The 20,512-nt window shown below is 40.1% G+C and overlaps 1 protein-coding gene across 1 annotated transcript in view; it reads left to right on the plus strand.

Moving 5' to 3' along the window:
- GAK (cyclin G associated kinase) overlaps nucleotides 1–19,412 on the plus strand; it is a 66,311-nt gene extending 46,899 nt beyond the window's left edge. The window contains exons 23-28 of the mRNA XM_082301403.1: nucleotides 6,271–6,405; nucleotides 6,727–6,846; nucleotides 7,851–8,063; nucleotides 9,991–10,139; nucleotides 11,291–11,467; nucleotides 14,009–19,412. Of these exons, the coding sequence (XP_082157529.1) occupies nucleotides 6,271–6,405; nucleotides 6,727–6,846; nucleotides 7,851–8,063; nucleotides 9,991–10,139; nucleotides 11,291–11,467; nucleotides 14,009–14,110 (896 nt within the window). The 3' untranslated portion in view covers nucleotides 14,111–19,412. The remainder of the gene's footprint in view (nucleotides 1–6,270; nucleotides 6,406–6,726; nucleotides 6,847–7,850; nucleotides 8,064–9,990; nucleotides 10,140–11,290; nucleotides 11,468–14,008) is intronic.
- Nucleotides 19,413–20,512: the final 1,100 nt, after the last annotated feature.

The following is a 20,512-nucleotide window of genomic DNA, read 5'->3' on the forward strand; positions in this document are numbered from 1 at the left end:
CCTGCTGCTGCATGGGCTGCTCTCCCTGGGCTGTGGCTTCATCCAGGACATATCCACCTGTGTAGCATCCTCCACAGGCTACAGTGTGAATATTTGTTCCCCTGTGGTGTTTCCCATGTGTTGCAGGGCAATCCCTGCTCTTGGCATCTGGAGCACCTCCTTCCATTCCTTCTCCACCAACCTTAATGTCTGCAGGCCTGTTTCTCACACATCTCTCCCTTCTCTTACAGCTGCTGTGCAGTATTTTTTGCTTTTTCTAGCATGTTTTCTCAAAGACATCTAGTCTGGGAGGCTCAGCTGTGGCTTGTGGTGAATCTGTTGGAGCTGGCTCTTTCCAACAGAGAAGCCCAGGCCTCTTCTCCCACAGACACCTACTTACAATGTGCAGGTAGCTAGGAATGGTGGTATCACATACCTTATCCTGAATCTAGAATGATTTCTTCCCAGGGCTTATTGCATGCAGCTTTGACTTGCCCCTCCTTGTTTAGCAGTTGCTCTAGTTGACCCTGCCTCTGAGTGATGCAGTCTGAGTATTAGCTACAGATAAACTGGACAGAAAAAAATGCATTATTTGTCTGACTGACAGAAGGGCTTCTTCTTTGAAATAAAAGGCTACCCAGCTGACTGCTCTCTCTACCGTATTATTAATCATTATATTCCAGCTGTGGTTGATTCTGCTGAGAAGATTCCACTTGCTGCCTCCGTTGCAATGTTTTTGTTCTGTCCTGTAGATAGTAACAGCCATATGTTTCAGTTGTATACTTGTATAGTTGCCAGTTTTATGCCACTATTGCTGTCCCTGGGTGAGGTTACCAAACATAAATGTTTTGCTCAATAGAAGATTTTATCAATACTGATCTGTGGAGCATTATCTCCAGCAGACTCTGCACCTGGGATGGGGCAACTCTGGATGCAGACAGACTGGGGAATGAGATGCTGGAGAGGAGCACTGTGGAAGGGGACCTGGGAGTCCTGGTTGATGGCAAGCTGAATGAGTCAGCAGTGCCCTGGCAGCCAGGAGAGCCAACCATGTCCTGGGGGTATCAGGCACAGCATTGACAGCCGGGCAAGGGAGGATTGTCCTGCTCTGCACTGGGGAAGCCTCACCTCGAGTGCTGAGGGCAGTTTTGGGTGCCACAATATAAAAAAGACATTAACCTGTTAGAGAGTGTCCAAAGGAGGGCCATGAGGATGGTGAAGGTTCTTGAGGGGAAGCTGTATGAAGAGCAGCTGAGGTCACTTGGTCTGTTGAGCTTGGAGGAGACTGCGGGGAGACCTCATTGCAGTTACAACTTCATTGTGAGGGGAAGAGGAGAAGCAGGCACTGATCTGATCTCTGTGGTGACCAGTGACAGGACCCAAGGGAATGGCCTGAAATTGTGTCAGAGGAGGTTTAGGTTGGATATCAGGAAAAGGTTTTTCTCCCAGAGGCTGGTTGGGCATTGGAACAGTGGGAAGTGGTCACAGCACCAGCCTGACAAGGGTTCCAGAAGCATTTGGAAAACACTGTTAGGCACATGGTATGATTCTTGAGGCTGTCCTGTGCAGAGCTGGGAGCTGGACTTCATGGTCCTTGTGGTTCCCTTGCAGCTCAACATATTTTATGGTCTCAGCCAAAATTTAACTCACTTGAGAGGTAGGACCTCTGGAGATACTGTAGTTGATGTGCTTAAAGCCAGGGTCAAGTAAAGTAGGCTATTCAGGACCGTGTCCTTGCTGATTTTTAGTATTTCCAGGGCTGTATACTCTGCAGCTGGGCAACCTATGCCAGTGTTGGAGAGATCTTAGAGGAAAGAAAGTATTTTTTAATGGAGTTCCTTGTGGTTCAGTTTGTGCCCATTGCCTCTTGTCCATCCACTGGGCAACACAGATAAAAGTCTGTCTCAGTCTTTTTTTGTTTATTCACATTAAGTATTTTTACACATTTATTAAGAGCGTTCCCTGTTCTTTTCTCCAAGTTTAATAGTACCAGAACCCCCATATCAGAGAGGAGACAAAAAACCCTTTTATGTATTAAAGTGGGAAAAAAAATTACAGATTTCTGTTCACTAAATGTTTATCTGCAGTCTTAAGGAGAACAGCATCAATATTCAGCTGTTAATAATATTTGAGCAAGTACAGAAAAAAAGGAATATTTTTACATCTAACTTAAATGCTTATTGTTTTATGGTTACTCCTTCTGATTTTACTTGATAGCTTGCACCCCATTAAGTGCATTAGGATACCTGCTATTTTAATGTAATTTCTGGGGCTCTCTGTCAACATAGGAAAAGATACTTAAAATGTACCCATTTTCTCTTCAGCCTGCTGTTTTACACTGTTTTCCCAATATTTCTCTATTGCTATGCAGTCTTTAAAAACCATATGGAAGTGGAGAAACTGGGGTAACATTTCATGCTTTTTTATATTTATCTTTCAAATGAGAGCTTTTATCTGTGTTTAGCTGAAATGATGTATGTATTTGAGCCTTTAGCATTCTATCCGGTTGCAGTTACCAATTTAATCAAGTAAGTTAGGAATATTAAAAGTGATATTGCTTTTAATGTGAATTTGTGAGTCCTGAAAGGACAGGATCACTAGTAACTGGAGAAGAAAGGAGAAATAAGAACATGTTCTCAAATGACATATTTGGAAGAGTTGTGTTAAGTGAGCAGAAGACAGTGCAAACATGAGGTCATTAAAGGGAGAAAAAAAGTTAGTAATGGCAGTGACCATTGAAAATAAGGTGCAGTAATGAGATTTGATCAATCTGTTAGAGCAGTTGTAAGTGTCTAGAATCGAATTTTAGTGGTGGGTACGCTTTGTTAGTAAATGATTACTAAATGGCTAAAGATACCAGGAGAAAAGCTGTTTCAGTGAACACAAGTTCAAGACACAGAATTTTAACCTTCTATTTCTCAAATGTTGGCTTAAAATTTAAAATCACAGGAGTTTTAAAATGAAAGATAGTTCTTTGTGCCAGTTTGGCCAAATTTAGAAATACATCCTCTGAGAGAAGGCACAACCCCACCAGGTTCAGGAAAAAATAAATTTTCCTCGAAGGAAAGTGAAAGAGATAAAAACTACTTATTTAACAAACACATGGGAAAGGAAAATAATGCTGAATAATAAAATCTTTTGCTGTGGGGGAAAAACCTGGGAAAGTGTTAGAGTCCTCCCTTTGGTCTCCTCGGAGCTGGGACTTGGCCCAGGGCCAGGCTGTCTGTGCTCAGTGGAAAGCCCTCCCAATGTGTTCTGATATTGAAGCAGTCCAGCAGAAAAGAGAGAAAATCTGAAATTCCAGAGAAAGAAAAAAAAAGTTCAACTCTCAGTCTCTCTCCGGAGAAAAAGAAGCTGAAAAAGTGGCCAAAAGCTGATTGGAGAGCCGCAAGCCAGCTGCTTCCTCGCTCTCCTGCTGCAGCTGGAAAAAGTCGCTGTCTCTGTGTGACTTTAAACAAGCTGCAAACTGCTTTGAAAAAAGTTTTGCTAAGTTTTTCCTTCCCCCTCTCAGGCTCAGTTTAAAGGCATTAAAAGGCACAAAAATTAATTCCTGGGCATAGGGCAGCGATATGGGATACACATCATAAAGTCACTCCAAGACATTCTTATACAATATCTGGTCTCTTAAGGCATTCTGTCCTGTAATAGGAAAATGTTGTGCTGTTGCTGCTAAACAGCTGTGCATTTACAAGGTAACTTAATTTTCTTTTGGATTTTTCAAGTAGCAGATCATCTTTAATGCAGGTTGAGTCAGGAATGTATTTCCCTCAAAGACAGCAGAAGATCTAGGAGGTGATCAAAAGAAACCAGAGTGATCAGTGTAGTTTTTTCTTGAGCAGAAGTTAGTTTCTGTGAACTTGTGTTCTCAAACAGGCTTTAGACAAGGCTAAAAAAACTTGCATCATACTAAACCAGCCTCTTGGTTCACAGAAAATCCTGTTGTCGTCTGTGATTAAAGGATTTCCTGTAGACATGACAAGTTAAATAAAGAAAACCTTATGTGAAGTTGTGTGTAGGATATAGTAAAATGCAGGTCTCTTATTTTGGGAAGCTGGAAAGTGTGATCTGATTACCACCAACTTACTCTTGCATCTTAGCTTAGTTTGAGCAGTGTTAGTAATGAACACAGTTCTTTGCCCTGACCTCCAGTGGTTCATTGCTGTATGGCTAAGGAGTATCAATCTGCATATTAAAAACTTGAAACAACCAGGTTTGGGTCTGCATGCCCATGATCTTAATTGCTTCCATTTTTGGAATACTGAGCTATAGTTCATGTTTTACCATTTCTTCAGATATTCTGCTCCTTTATCTTAATGTGTCTGTATGAACTCCAGTGCGCCAGTTATAAAAATAGGGAATCATTATGGGGTCTCATCATACCTTTTCAGAATATGTAGAAGTCAGAGAATCATGTTAATAACACTTTTCCTTGATGTTAAAATCTGACATATAATAGTGCCCAGGTTTTAGAACTAAACAGAAGATAGCATAAGAATAAAAAGTTTCCAGAGGAATAGGTTATCTGTTCAGTATATTGTACATTGCATGTTTCAGCTTTTTCTGGTAAGCGTAGTGGATGTATATGTGTTTTTACTATTAATAGTGAATTTACTGCTGTGCGTAGCAGTAGGCTACTTCCTGCTTAGTTCAGGGTGGGGGAGGTGATGAACTTGACTGCTCTTAAGCCAACTGTTATAAAACAGCTCAATTTCCACAGTATGTTCTCGATCTTTCAAATGCACTCAGCTGTAATTTAATTTATTCTTATTTCTCTCCACTTGTATTCATAATAGGTAATTTCATGTTGTTGTTGTTAATTTTCTTATGCCCCTGTAAAAAGACTTTCAATAGCAGAGATTGTAGAACAAAGTAATTTCTAGTCTAAAAATCAATATTAGTATTAATTCAAGGCCTGCTAAACTTTTGGGAGTGGAATATGATACAGCAGACTTCTCAGCTGGTGTATAGGTCCTGGTTTATAGCCTGACACTGCTGTTTAGCAGATAGCTGGGGTCCTGAGTATTGAGGCAAATACGTACTGTTTCTCTCGTGGTTTCAGAGGCAGGGAGATGAAGCTTGGGTGTGGAGAACGGGCTGGAAATGGTGGGTACTTCTTGCATTTTATTCTGATGTTTTCCTTCCCATGCAGCAGAGAATACTGCTGAAATACAGGCTTTCAGCAGATATTTGTTGTGCAGTATTTGATGTGCTTCCTTTGCAGCTGTAAGATCTAATTATAAATAGTATTACTAGATTGAGGTACTGGAGGGGTATTTAATTTGCTTCTAATTATTTCCTTGATTAAGAGGATTTGATGTCAATATTTACAGAATGTAAAGTTGAGAAGCTGAGACAAGTGAAAGGCTGTGATGTAGTAGTTGAAACAGTCAAACCCTCAAAATGTCATTGCTTTTTTAAGGATGGGTGGGTTAGGGTTTAGAAAGTTATGTCTGTGAAATGTCTTAGAGCACCACTAAATGTTCTGGCTTTACTGAAATATCACCTCTCACTGTAGCACTGACTGTTGTTGTAGCATTAAAGTAGGACTTCTATTCAAGAGCTGTCCTGCTTCACTGTAAGTCTCCAAAAGCTGTGCTTAAGGACAATGCTCAGAACTGTCATGCAGCTTTGAGTGTTCCATACATAGCATATCTTGTTCTGAGGATGGCTCACCTCACAGTATGTGTGAGTGTGTAAGCAGAGAATCATTTGCAAGCATCAGGGATGGCAGTTATACCTTTAGGTAGGATGTGGCATTTTCCAGGAGTTAGTGGCAGCACCCTTGCATGCTTTTAAATACGACTTTTTCAAAGGGTCTATTAGTTGTCCAAGAGGCCCCTTTGTCACAAGAGGCTTAGGTTAGGCATACCTGCAGTTTGAAGTGACCTGGCTTCACCTGTGTAGCACCCAGACTGCTGAGTGATTAAGAGCACCATTCATGAAGCACTGCTGCTTCCCGCTTATCTGCTGTGTTGTCAGAAACAGCAGCATGCGCTAGACCTGTACCTGAGCTAGTCCTTTTTGTCAGGAGACCTAAGCTGTCAAATTCAAAGCATTGCTTGTGCATGAAAATACTTTATTTATGAAGTGTGTGGGATGTTTTAAAATAGAGATGAAGGAATCCCAGTGGTAAAACCCTTCTGAGTCCTGCTTAAGACTGCACAACTGTTATCAAGAGATTTAAGCAAGCTGTGCAGCTGGCAATGTGGTACCCGTTCTGTTGGAATTGGTAAAATATGTTATTGTGATGGTTTTCTTAAACATAAAAATATTTCTTTTTTTTTTCTGTAGGCAATTTGACACCAGAGCCACCTAAAATATCATCATCTACAAGCCACCCAGATCTCTTAAGTGGTTGGGATTCTTGGGCAGATTCCTCAACAACCAGCAGTGTAGCATCACCACAGCTGAAGCCTGTTTGTGAAGGTATTATGAAATTAAATGGTTCCACTAGAGGAGTACTCCAGACTGGGTCAGTTTAACCACCTGAACATGTCTTCAAGCATTTTTGGTTTGTTGCTTAAAAGCTCCTTTAGTAAGGCACTCATGTAGTTTTTCAGATTTCAGTTCAAGACACAGGAATTAAATTGTTTCAGTTCTCTGTAGTAATGGTGATTCTTGTCGTGGGAAAAGATGTGAAGCAGGATGCTGGGGAGGTTTGCATGAGGCATTGTGGAGATACTACTTTTATTCTTTCCCTCAATTTCCAAACAGACCAAGTATGTGATGTGTTTTCTTATTATTCAGGCCAAGCTTTTACCACCGGAAGCCAGTCCAGTGTGTCTTCAGGTCTGTCTTTCAACCAGGCGAAATCTCAGAACTTTGATCCTTTTGCTGATCTTGCAAATCTGGGATCTGGTCTTCCAGGTGAGATCTTACTTTTTTAGACTATACTTAGTGCTTCTACTGTTTGATTTGCTTCTTATACCAATAAATGTTACTGACAGCCTATAAAGGAAAGTTTTTCCTTTTAATTCTTAATGACCAGCTTGAGGTATTTGCTGAGAGCTGGTGAGTAACAAGAAAAGATTGAATCTTACAGATATTGTGTGAAACATCCAGAATAATATTTGAGAAGATAACTACAGCTAACAGTGATATAGAAACAGTAAAAATAAGCAATGCTTCAGAATCTAGTTGAGGGTTTTATCAGGTGTGGTATTTCAAGATACAGTATGGTATCTCGTACATGGCCCTGCGGTGACATCGTCTTGTGCAAGTTAGAACTACGAGCAGCCACTACGAAAGAAGAGGTATCAGGAGAGCTCAAGTGTGAGCAGCCATTTTTGAAAGAGCAAGCCAAGTTTACACTGCTGTGTATACCCAGAAAAGCTTGGCCTATGCCACAGCAGGGTGGTTAATGTATCTCCTGCAGGCTGCTGTGCTTTTCTTACTCATGTGCAGTATTCCCTGTCAATGCTGCTGTAGAATAATCTTCCCATCTTCCTTTGAAAACATTCATTTGAAAATAATATCAGCCTGTTTCCTTTTTTGTAATTAGTTATTTATTGTGCACTGCATGTTACCAGAAGTATAATGAAGTGGGAGACATAACTACTGTCACAATGAAATTATCTACTGGCCTGACACGTGCCTGACCCTTCAGATAAGGGTGCATGTTTTTGCTAAAACTGACAGTCAAGACCTTGAGTTGCAAGAGAAGACCTTTAGTAATGCCTCCAGCTCCTGCCATCCAAGTTACTTGTTAATGAGACTCTTAACTTCATTTTACCCACACTTTCCTGTTACATTTTGTCTTGTATGATGGTATCACTGAGCTATGTGGTTATATGTCAAGACCAAACTGTCCTACTCGTGTTAAACAGGTGACAGGCACTGAACTGACCAACTAACTTAGTATTTATTGTTAGGTTCATCCACTGGTGGACTCCTGGGTAGTGGATTTAGTCAGAAGACTGCTCCATCTCAGAAGCTGGGAAATCAGTGGCAGAAGTCCCCAAAACTACAGAGTACTTCATGGCAGTCCCGGACTAAGTCCAGCACAGCAGCTAAGCCCAACTACACAGTAAACTTCAGTGTTATTGCAGGACGAGAAGAAAGAGGAGTCAGAGCCCCAAGCTTTGGTAAGTTTTCCGAATGCATATTACTTGTAATGTCCCATGTTGTCTTGGTTTTTGAGACAAAACTTCAGGAGGAAACACTCTGGAATGAGTGTTCCTCCCCTTTTCCTCCATCAGTGAGACAAATGGGTCCCAAGGAGTGAAAGTGGGATAAAGAGACCAAACTTATTATTAACACACAAACAAAACAGGGTAGAACAGGATATAAAAAAAGCAAGCTCAAAATACAACAAATTCTCAGAGAGGGAACAGACACCCGGGCTTGGACCAGCCGGGGCCACCCCTGCAGGCTCCCTGGACCGGCAAGGTGGGAAGGGAGGCAGTGAGGCAAGAGGAAGGGAAGGGAAGAAAGAACAAGAAAAAAGCCCAACAGAACCTTTTCCCAGCTAGCTGGAACACAAAGGAAACCCAGAAAAACAGCACAGCGCTCCCGAGCTGTTGGGCTGAACCGTTCCACTGCCCCCTTGGGTCCGTGGCTCTGGCCCTGGTTCCATCTTAAAGGCACAGCATTCTTGGGCATTGAGCGGATGGTTAAGGAATAAAGCGGCTTCATAACATCACTCCAGGATACATGTGAAGTTAGTTAGGTGTGCTGTTACCTGCAGAAGCGCTTTGAACTTCGTATTTTTATTTACATTTAAGTTGTGTCTAGTAGAAAACAGAAAAACCCTTGCCAAATTTGGTATCCTGCTTTTCCAAAGCTATCCCAGTACGTAACAGACAAGCTGAAGATGGCACAAGTGTATGCAATTTTGGGCATAAAGTCTCAAGGCTGTAGTAACTCGCCCACATGCGTAGGGGTTTTGTGTCACTGGTTTAGAAAGGTAAATTTGATCCATCTGGGGAGGCATGATTGATAATGTTGCTTCATGTTAGCCTATTTGTGATACACAGGTAAAGGGATACAGTGTTTTTCCTATCTGAAGCTAGAAGTAGCTAGTCTTGAGAAACACTGAGATTAAAATGACTGAAAATTCTTGTGCTTGAACGAGATACAGGGACAGGACCAGTCCTTTAAGGTGTTCCAACTGAATAGGCAAACCTAGAGTTAGAGGGATAGGCTTGGCCTCTTTTATATGAACTTTATTGGTAAATTTTATTTTCTGGTGTTTGGTATTAGGATTATGCCTCCCTTAAACTGGCATGTAAGTGAATAGCAGGTACTTCTTTAAGTTGAAATTATTCTGTTGATCCATATCTGGGAAGAGGTGTCAGGAGAGAGATGCAGTGGGCATAGGCTGCAGCATGGGAAAGTCTGTAGAACAAGACAAAAAAATCAATTGGCACAATGAAATGCTGAAGAAAGATGGTGTAGTTCCTGTCCCTTGAAAACAGATGGGTCTCAGCTGAACAAGGATCTAACAAATATGCCTAGGTGTCATTGCTTTGAGTGGGGATTGGACTAGACAACATCCAGAGGCCTCTTCAAAGTTGAGTTACTCTACAGTTCTCTGAAATTTGTTGGCTCTGTAATGAATATTCATGTTGGTGTTTTATACCTTCATTATTCTGTGTAAGTTTTGACGTACTTAGGTGTTGACTACATGCTTTGAATGAGAATACAGAGTATATGGTTACTTAAAAAACTGCCGCGTAGTATTTGGAACTAAATTAGAGTGGGAAAATGGAGCCATTTCCAAAATCATGGATAGTTGTGTGCTCCCTCAAATCTACTCAACTGTTTTAAAAAGGAGGGCATGCAACCATTTAGTCAGAGGTTAGCATGTGAGGTTGTCTGCTCTGCTGGACTGAAAGTTTGTTAATGATCTGTTTTATTTCTATCCTTAGTTTTGTGGCATCTGTCATCACAGAAGGGTATTTATCATGGTAGTGATAAATGCCATCCAAGTGAATATAAGTGCAATGTATTTCCCCTGTAAATGTATTCTCCTGTGGAACTTTGCATTTAATGTTTTTTCTCCTTTCATAGGTCAAAAGCCAAAAGTTTCAGAAAATGACTTTGAGGATCTCTTATCTAATCAAGGATTTTCAGCAAAATCTGATAAAAAGGGACCGAAGACAATTGCTGAGATGAGAAAACAAGAGATGTCTAAAGATATGGACCCCTTGAAACTCAAGGTTTGTTTAACAGTGATTTTAAGTGAAAGTCTGATCTTATGCTTAGAACTGCAGATAACAGAGCAGAAGGATACGACTAACAGAGAAACTAATGGTCATGGTTTAGAAAAGATGGATTTAGCTGATAATACAAAAATATACATTAAAAATGAGGCATGTGGGAATAGCTGTCTTCAGGGTGACCATGTACTTTCACTTCCTGCTTAACAAGTGCTGCTGCTGTCCTAATATATTACTAGAAGGTGCAATTCTGGAGGTAGGCTGTGTAACTAGTTTGGGAGGTGTTCCTTGCTGTTCAGATTTTTTTTGATGTTTTAGTCATTGATAACTTCACATATTAATACACTTCCTGTTTCGTGGTCTTTATGGGTGCTTTAGAAAAGTTTGTAAAAACTTCAGAGGGATGCTGAAGCTTGTTTTCAGAAAGTGTCCTTCCTGAAGAGAGAGTGCATAGCTTGTATGGGTAGCTTTTAACACAAATCACTACAGATGGAAATAAGTACAGATATGTACAGATACTCTATCACTACTGGTGATAGAGGGCAGAGATTTTCATACTATGTAAGTGTTCAGTGAAAACACTGTATCCCTATATCATGGCTTGAATATTGTTGGTAAAGTCTGAAAAATTACTCTGATTGACTTCGGGGATATCTCAAAGAACACTTCCGTTTGTGGACCTCTGCAGGTTGCTTAAGTAAACATGAAATATTAATAGACTTGATCTTTTGCACAAAGCTTGTACAATAGAAGTTTTAAAATATATTTACACTTTTGTACAAATCAAGTAATACTTTCAATATGCATGCCCTGGCAGGGACAAGATGAATGTAATATCTAATTGTAACAGATGTTTTTAATTACTCCTGTCAGTTCTCTTGCCATTACTTTTACAGGGGTTTGTAACATGTAACTGTCTCATTAATTTCTCTTGTGGTAACTGAATTTCTTCAATAAACTAGTTACAGTGAGCTATTCCCTAGTGGTAGATGCAAAATACCACTTTTGGGTGGCTAAGACAATTGAATGTGGGGAGTGAGTGCAGTTGGACAACTGTACTTGAGTTGTGATCATATAGTCTTGCAGAGAGTGAAGATTGTATCTGTAGAGGCTGAGAATGCATTCACTTCTGTATATTCTGATTTTCCCAGATTCTTGAATGGATTGAAGGAAAGGAGAGAAATATCAGAGCATTAATATCCACTCTTCATACAGTGCTTTGGGAAGGGGAAAATAAGTGGAAACCAGTCAGCATGGCAGATTTAGTAACTCCTGAACAAGTAAAGAAGTACTACAGGAGAGCAGTGCTTGTGGTTCATCCCGATAAGGTGAGTGTGTTCCTCTGATCTTCTTTATTTTAGATGGAATACAAACTGCTTTTATCACACCATACTGGTTACTGGCAAATGCCTTGCTTTTTGATCAGCACCCTAGATGTTCTTCAGTTTGCTTCCAATGTCTTCTGAATCTACCTACTGCATTCAGGTAGCACAGGATTATTCTTGTCATCCTGACACAGCACGGAATTCAACAGAGAAGTATTAACAAATGAAAGATCCCACGAAGGTTGTACTGAGCACCAAAGTCAGTCATGCTGGGTTCTGACTGACAGCTGGCAGATTTCGTGCTGTTTAGTGGAATCTGTTTCATTTTGTGAGCTGATACTTCAAGTTTTTTAGAACTAATATGGAAATTCAGGGGCTGCCACAGCAAAACTGGTAGGAAAAACCTGCCGAACCTCATTTACTAAATCATTTTTACTTGCAGAAGTAAACTTACTAGAATGAACAGATGATTGAATGAAAAATACGTAATGAATATTGCATTGCAGTTGTCTTTTTAAAAATACTTAATGCATCCCAATGTATCAAGGTAGCTTCTTGTTCTGAGCAGTTGCATTAGATATAAAGATAAGCATTGGATATACCTGGTTTGAATTTTCAGATTTGCATTCACTGGTGAGTAGTAGTCTAAATCCTGTGTTATCTGTGAGAAATGAGACAACTCTTAAAAAGATTAATTTATTGAAAACAGAAAAATCGAAAAATTACAGAAATTAGAAAAATATAAAAATTTGGGATCCTATGGCTCAGTAGATGGTATGCCCCAGGAGCGCAGGGATCTGAAATCTTCTGGCTGAGACAGCACTAGACTTCAGGTAGAGAAAAAGAACTTGCAGTGCTGGGCTGACTTTTAGCTGGTCCAAAGTAAAAAAAAAAAAATTACTAATGGCTCCTTAATAGGAGTAGGCTTTTAACACCCAGCACCGACGTCTCCCACAACTGGTCCGGAGAGAGCAAGAGGGGAAAAGAGACCCCGCCCCTCGGCTTCATCCTTTTTATAGTTTTTGCTTCGCCCCCAGTCTGCCCACAGCCCGCCCCTTCGGTCCAACGCGATTGGTGCTTTCCCTTTGATGGATCACCTCTGTCCACCAATGGCTCATCGTTGTCGGGGGGGGAGGGGTGGTGGTAGTAGTTAAGATAAGGGGGATACAATGCCTTCATTAAAATTCAGGTATTCAGGTTGCCGTGGAGCTTGCCTGCAGAGTAATGGCTCTGTAGCTAAAAATAGCTGCTGGCTATTAAGACTGGGTGGGGTTTTGGCCTTGGAATCAGAATGCAAGTCCAACACATCTCAAAACACTTGTAAAAGTATACAGTAAACACAGGAAAGGTAACTCTTATGGTGTATAGGTGGTTTGAAGTTTGAGAAGGGGCAAGTTCGTGATTTTTAACTGGGAAAATTTTAACTGGAAGGGTGCAACTCTCTTAATAAACTACTTTGAACAATTGAAAACACTGATAATGGAACTGGATTTTTGTACCTGGGCTGATGGGTTAATTGTAACATTCAATTTAAAAATAATTAACTCAAAATTAAGTAATTAAAGCACTTAATATGCAAAGACCAAGCACAAATAGGGATTTAATGTATGACATTATCTTGTGTCCATAACAGAAAAAACATAACATTTTTTGGTTTTCTAATTCCCCCTGTCCCTCAGTGTTCTTGGCCATGTGACTTCTTCCACCTTTGTGGTGGTTTTTTAGGTGTTTTCTTTAAGCCCCTTAACACATCAGGGTCAGAACACAGCTCTCTTTAAGCCATATTTGTCTTCCTTGTTCTTTTATTCTGCCACTTATCCATTAAAGCACTCTCTAAAAGGGTGAATAAAGTACTGCAGGTGGCAAAAGCTAAGCAGCAGGAGAAGGGGAAGGATACTGGAGTGGGCTCTGGGATTTCCTTTTCATGTTGGAGAGAACCATCTTTTGGGACTGGATCTTTATTAACCACAAGGGTTGGATTGTGTTGGCGCAGAGTCAGGGCTGCTGTGAAACCAGCAGAGAATCGGGAGCATACTATCTTTGAGTATGGAAGCAAACACACAGGAAGTGCTATGGCAGTCATATTGAGTCTTAACATCATTCACAACCAGCAGCAGATTTTTCTCCAGGGAATCCCATTCAAAAGAAGTTGTCTTAAATAAGACTCAGATTTTATTGTTGTACACTACTGCAAGATCTCTCAGGAAGCAATTCCAAAAATTACTTAATTTGATTAGTAAGTAATAATAACTAAAACTATTTATGAAAAGAACAGCTTTGAAAACTGTTTTTAGTGAAGTTTCAATTATTCATGAATTGTACTGAAAGGTTGAAGATAAAGTAAGGAAACCAAGGATTTGGATTTGTTTAAATACTCATGGCAAGCTTTGGATAAGGTTGGAGAGGGTTCTGTGTCTGTAAAATTATATTCACAAAGCAGTCTGCAGCTGTTGAATAAGTGCAAATATAAAAAGAGTGGGATATTTCCTAAGTGACCTTATTCCTTATATTTTTATGCTTATGGTACCTTCTGTTTGTTTCCAGGCCACAGGACAACCTTATGAGCAATATGCCAAAATGATCTTCATGGAATTGAATGATGCATGGTCAGAGTTCGAAAACCAGGGATCAAAGTCCCTTTTCTGAAGCTTCACCTTTCACAGAACTGCTTCCAGAAACTGGAGCTGAGCATTGTTATGACTCCATTGCACCTGAGATCTATGAAGCGCTTTTCCATGATTTCAGCACAGTTTCTAGTCATGCACTTAAATGTGGGGATGTATTTTGTAAGATGTAGAGTACAAAGCATTATATAGATGCATTAAGACAAAAGCTGCTGAGTACCTGTAGAAATCACAGTCTGGGAGTAAAGGTTTCTCTTCAGTTTTGTATAAGAAAAATTGAATTTTAATGAAGCTAAATAATTCCTGATAGGCTAGTATTAGTTATAAATCATTCCAACTTAACTGATCTTTGCTGTACCTCTACCTTCCCAAATTTGTCTGTTACTTTGAGTAGTTTTGTGATTCAATTTTGATATTTGGTGCCTGTCGCCTTCTTCAAAGTGCTTTAGTTAGCAGCAGTGAATTTGCTTGGCTTATTTCAAACCTAAGGGTGTATATTTTCATCTGTATTTTATATAATCAATCTGATAATCAGTCTGTAAATAATGTTTTCTGGTAATATGTGTGTTCCCTACACATAGAGTAACAGTTGTTTAGCCAAAAAGACACCACATGCGGGAAAGTCAGACAGGGTTGTTCTTGATGAATTTTTTTTTTTTTTTTCATATCATGAATCTCAAAAGAAATTTTGACTCTTAACGTCTGCATGTTCCTGCTGTTTTGTTATTTATTGCAGTACTCTGACCTGTGCTTATTTTCCTAGTTCTTTAAATGGTGTCTCTTGCTTCTGAATTCAGTGGAATGTTCCTTTTCAGATACTCTGATAGAAACAATGTTACTCTGAAACTTGAAGTGTAAGCACAAACCTTTTACTGTGCTTTGATTTGTCTGAGTATTAAATCACTCATTATCATCTGGAGAGCGTTTAAAGTGCTTTAACAAACATTTTGCTGCATGTTTTAACTTCTGTATTTTTGAGATACGCATGGCATCAGTGCATGTGAAAACATGGTGTGTCTTGGTAGACTGCTGAATTTCTGCTCACCTATTTCCATGCACTGCTTAGTGCAAGATGAGTAGAGACACAACGTGGTAACAAAACTTGCCTTGTTTTCTCATCCCTGTTCAGAAGGCACTTTTTCACTAGTGCTGGGGTGTATGATGCAAACGACCAATGACTGTTATACTCTGTGTAATAACAAAATGCAATTTTCATATCAAGTTTGAAAATGTTGAAATTTAGTGCTGGGGTATTAAATCTTCAGCAGCAGTCTCTTAATACCGTGCAGTTGGGCATTCAAGGGGATATTTTGATCACTTGCCTTTTTATATATTTTTGCATGCTTAACTGAGAGGGAAGCTGTATTATTAGCAGCTGAGCAACATCTGAACAGGAAACACAAGATTCTAATGCCACCTGAAAGGTGTGTTGGAAGAGATTTTCCACTGCTGCGCCAGCCTGAGAGCTGATGGGTTAGAGTCTGCTGAACATTTGCAATGTCTAGTCTCTAGCTCTGATAAAACACAGTTACTTAATAACCTCCGATCAAAGGTTTTGTTTGTGTATATTTGCATATATATTCAGCTGCTGTGATTTTTTTTTTTTTTTTTAAGATGAAGCTAGGATCAGTTATGGATCAGGAAGGTTATATATTATTCATAGCTGCTGTTGTATTTCAGTTACTGCTTTGAAGCAGTGTTAAATCTCAGTAGATTTCTTCATAAAAATATGTAATTTGCTGTCTGATTTAAAGTAAGAGTTAATCTTTTTTCCTTTGGACACTTCATTAATTCTTTGTATATGTGTTCTGCATCCATGGAAATTAAAGGCTTCTGCTGGTAGGATAGGTTTGTGGGAGACCTGCATGGCTCTTTACAGTTCTAGGGCAAATCATATCTAGTAATAGATTTAAAAGGATAGATGCAGATATATAATAAATTTGTAGTGCTAGATACAGTTGAGAGATAAAGCATTTCTGTGGGAGCTGCTTAGAATAGGGAGGGACTGCTTTAAAAACCCATGTTCATTCAGCACGTACAGGCAACTTAATTCTGAGGCATACATTTTTAATTGCTCTTTTCTTGAAATATGTGTTTAAAAAATTAAAACATGAAAATTGGGAGGAAAATATCTTCCTTTGCTTTGTGTATTTGGTAGCATTTTCTGGATGATGTCTACACTAATCTTTTTTTAATTTCTCTAGTCTCGCTTGCAAAATCATCTTGAAACATCAGAGGAGAACCTTAGATGTGATTTAAGTAAGCAGGGAAAACATGAGTGCAAGTATTTTACCTGGAACTGAAGATGTCTTGAAATTAGCTCTCTCTTTTTAAAATTATGGAAAATCAAGACGTTTGGCTGTGGATTCTTCCAAGAGCCATTACATAATTAGTGAAACTTCAGTCAGGTTGACAGAGCCACTCAGCTTATTTTATGGCTTAGGCAGCTCTGGTTCTCAGTGGGGGAACTGACTGATTTCTCTGTCCTGCTCCTCTCTACATAGTTGAATTTTGCTGCTAAGAATCTGGGAGAGGCTTGGTTTGGTAAATCGATAAATCTTGACAATGAAACTACTTCAGGTAGGGTGTTTTGGTTGTTGTTTTTTTTTTTTGTAGCTGTGCCATTTGTCTGTGTTACATACAAGAATGTGCAAACAATGGGGATTTCACTAAGGTTCTGTAAGCAAACTGTAATTTGGAAATTAAAAAAAGTTCAAGTGGTGAATATAAACATAATAAACTGAAGTTTTGTTTTCTGTGAAATACGAAGCAGCATGAGGACCATTAAGTGTTTCTTTGTGTAAGGCTTTTATGTTAGATACAAGAACCTGGGAAGAGGGAAGTATATTTCATATAAATGTGTATTGAGTCTTAATGTCACTTTTATAGGAGAGGGTCATTTGGAAGAAAAAGTCCAGCAGTTGTGTGAATTCATCTTGAAACAGTAGGAAAAAAATGGTAGAAAATCTGGGAATGAGGGCTTTTCAACCTTTTGCGTGGTTTGTACTTGGTCGTTGTCTGTCTTCACTATGGGCTAGGAGTGCACTCAAATGATTACACACACATTTCACTGTAGCTGTATTCTTAGTGTTCACAAACTGAAAAGCTTTTAGAACGGGCTTCAGAAAAAAATAATTAACCAGTGACTTGGCTGGATTCTCTCTTTGCTAAAAATGTATATTTTCCATTCATGTTAATTGTTCACTGCACGGTTTTGAAGTGTTGAAGCTGTGCCCTGGATGCTGGACTTTGCTTCTGCTGGCTATGAAGCTTCAAGCTGTTGCCAGCAGGTTGATACTGTGCCTACCAGGCTTTGCCTGTGGCACTTGATGTTCTCTTGTGAAGCACCTCCTTGACTCTTGCAGCAAATCGTGGTGCCTGCTGGCCCGTGTTGGTTGTTCCTCTGTCTGGTAACAGCACCTGACTAAAGTCATGCACTGTTTGCAGCCTACCAGAGCTCACTTTCCAAAAGTAAGGAGGCTGAGATGGTTATTGCAAGGAAAAAGGAAAACAGCACAAGAGAGATTAAAGGAAGAGTAGAGAAAACCACCAGGGCTCTAAAGTACATCTGAAATACTGTTTTCTAATTCTCTGTCCACTGACCTGTTGCTATCTACCTCTGCTAAAAACAGGTCTGGGCTAGCAGAGAACCTGGTTTGCAGCCTGCTTTTCCAGCCCTTTTAGAATGCTGCTGTCTGACTGTAACAGGCGTGAGTACCAAGGGTCCTTAGCTTTTTTTTCCCCCAGAAGTTTCTGTAAAGCAGGTTTAAAAAATGATTGGGCAGGTTTCCAGTAGTTACTTTTTAATTAAATTACTTGTGTTACATTGCTGTTAGATCTGGGGAGTCCAGCAACATAACTTTTAAAACAGAGATCTGTGAAGAAGAATTGGTGTGCAGAGTGTGTGTGGTGGGAGTCTCTCTGATAGAAGCAAGTGATGTATTTTATCATTGTTGGAGGAAATCAGTTGGTGTCTTCAACCTCAGGCATGCCTGTTTGGTGTTTCCTAGTGCTGTCAGAGTTCCTTAGGAGCAGCAAAGAGTGTTAGTGGTTAGTTAGACAAAAAGCCTGGAAGGAAAAGTTCTTCAGCATTGTTAGTTGGGTCAAGTTCAGCTATTAACTAATCAATGGTAGCTTCTTCAGCTACAGTACAGGAAACAGTACAGAACAGGAAACCTCCAACAGTGCTGATGAAGTGCATATCCTTGGAACAGTGGCAGAGTCCTTGGCGTTGTACTTGTGAGGGTAGCTAGTGCTCATGAAAAATGCCTTGTTTACCTCCATTTTCTTGGTAATTCTGGACAGTTCCTCCCATTTTGTGTTGCCAAGCACAGAGCAGCAGTTTGTTTGTGAAAGCTACGTGCACAAGATTAGTATTTTGCACAAACCAAAGCAGAGTTTGAGCGTAACAGAAATCTCATCAGGCCTTTGGGGCTGCTGGGTTCTGTGCACCTTTCCACCTCCCGAGGCCAGACTGCAGTTTCCCTAGTAGTGGCAGTGTGTTTGCATACTTGCTGGCCACTGCATTCTCTGCTGCTCACAGAAGTGTTTCAGGGATAACATAAATGTGGACACTTGTTGCTCCTTAGCTGTGTCCTTAATTGTCTAACAATAGCAGTGTAACAGCTGCTTTGTAAATAAGCTCAAATAAATCTTGTATGAGTCAGTTGACATTTTCTGTCAAGAACTTGCAGGTGATTGACCTGCAAAAGCTGTAAAAGGAATGTATCACTTCCCACTCTTTTGAGCCTGTCTCTGGTGCAGAGCAGCTCTTGCACCCAGAAGCCCAATGACGACGAGCTGACCCCTGGTTCTGGACTTGATCAATCTTGCAATGCTTGCTTACTCTCTCTTTGGGTGAGCTTATCATGGACTACAGTTTACACTGCATTAAGCTTCCAACATATGCTCCAAAAATACGAATTCAGTAATTTTTATGAAGGATACATGTTGTCAGAAGTTTTTATTACCAAAAGGGGATTAAGAGGCATTGTGGGAACTCCCAAAACTCTTTAGTGGAATGTACTGTATATTTGCAATGTAGATTTCTTGTAGTGATTGTCATCTCTCATAAGGTCTTGGCTTGCTCTGAGGTCCTTATTGTATTTACCTGTAGTTGTGACTGTACTTTCAATACCTGTGTTTATTTTCTGATTTGGAGTGTGTGGAAGGACAGAACAGACACTCAAGTCCTGTTTTTGCCATCTTTCAGGAAATGCAATGTACTGTGTAATTTTGCTACTAGTGAAATGAAACTTATTCCTGTATGTATATAAGGTAAAATAGTCAAATTAAGCCTTGTTTAAAAGTAGATTTAATGTTTGGTACAATGTCCTTGAACAGATTATTTTGCTTTGAAATGTAGTACAATTTGACCAGTGATCAATTAAAACAAACAAAAAAATTTTGTATGTTTCCTTCTTTACCAAGGGAGAAATAGCCTGAACACCCAAAGCATTTCCACTGCCTCTTCCAGAGCAATCTGCAAATGTTAGAGAAGTGGTTCTCATTAGTATGTTCAGGTTGTCTGAACCTGTTAGGAGCTAAGTGGCTCTTCAGAAATGTCTCACTTGTTGGAGAGGTGTTGCTGCAGTGTGCCCTGGAGTTTGGCAGCTGCATTTTCTAAGTGCTTGTGTTGGGTTGAGGGGGTCCTTGCACAGGATCTGGTGCAGTGCTTTTCTGTTGCCCAGGGGAAGCTCTGGCCTGAGTGTATAGCAGTAATCAAAGAGAAGAGGGCAGGAGAGAGGACTGAGCAGCCTGTAGAGATGGTGGGGGGACACATCCGGTGCTGAAGGACTGCAGATGGCAGGAATCTGAGGGAATGTGGCATGGCAAAGGGTGAGCTGCTGCTCGGAGTGTACTGACAGGGGGCCCAGAAGCATCTTTTGGCTCCATACTGTCAAACAAGAATGGGCAAGCAGGGTCTTTCATACATGGGAACAAACCACTCAATGACATTGAGAAAGCTTATTTTAAAGTTAAAAGCACAGAAGTACAGGATTACCATTGGGGGTCCCCAAGGGGAAGGGTGAAAAACAGGAAGGTGAAGAGAATAGACAGGTAAGACCAAAGAAGTATGGGTGGAAATGCATGGGACAAGAAAGAGAAGCGCTAGCAAGCAAATGCCTTTCTTTTAAGGGGAAAGGCCATTGCTACTGGATAATGTTTTTCATATTCTGCTTACTACTTTGAATAATCTGATGGGTTTACAAGAATTTATGATAGATTACACAGTGACAAGCTGCTAAAAGACCTTTCTCCATGTATCACATACAGAACAGGCTGCCACTTTTGCTGCGAATCAGTTTTTTTCTAACATGCAAAGATGCTGAAAAATGTATGGATACCTACTTCTGGTCCTTCACTGCAGCAAAGGAGGATAATGTTAGTCAAGGGCATCTTTGCCGTATGAAAGGCTTTCTGG

Source organism: Coloeus monedula (assembly GCF_965178545.1).
Source record: "Coloeus monedula genome assembly, chromosome: Z".
In the NCBI taxonomy this organism is placed as follows: Eukaryota; Metazoa; Chordata; class Aves; order Passeriformes; family Corvidae; genus Coloeus; species Coloeus monedula.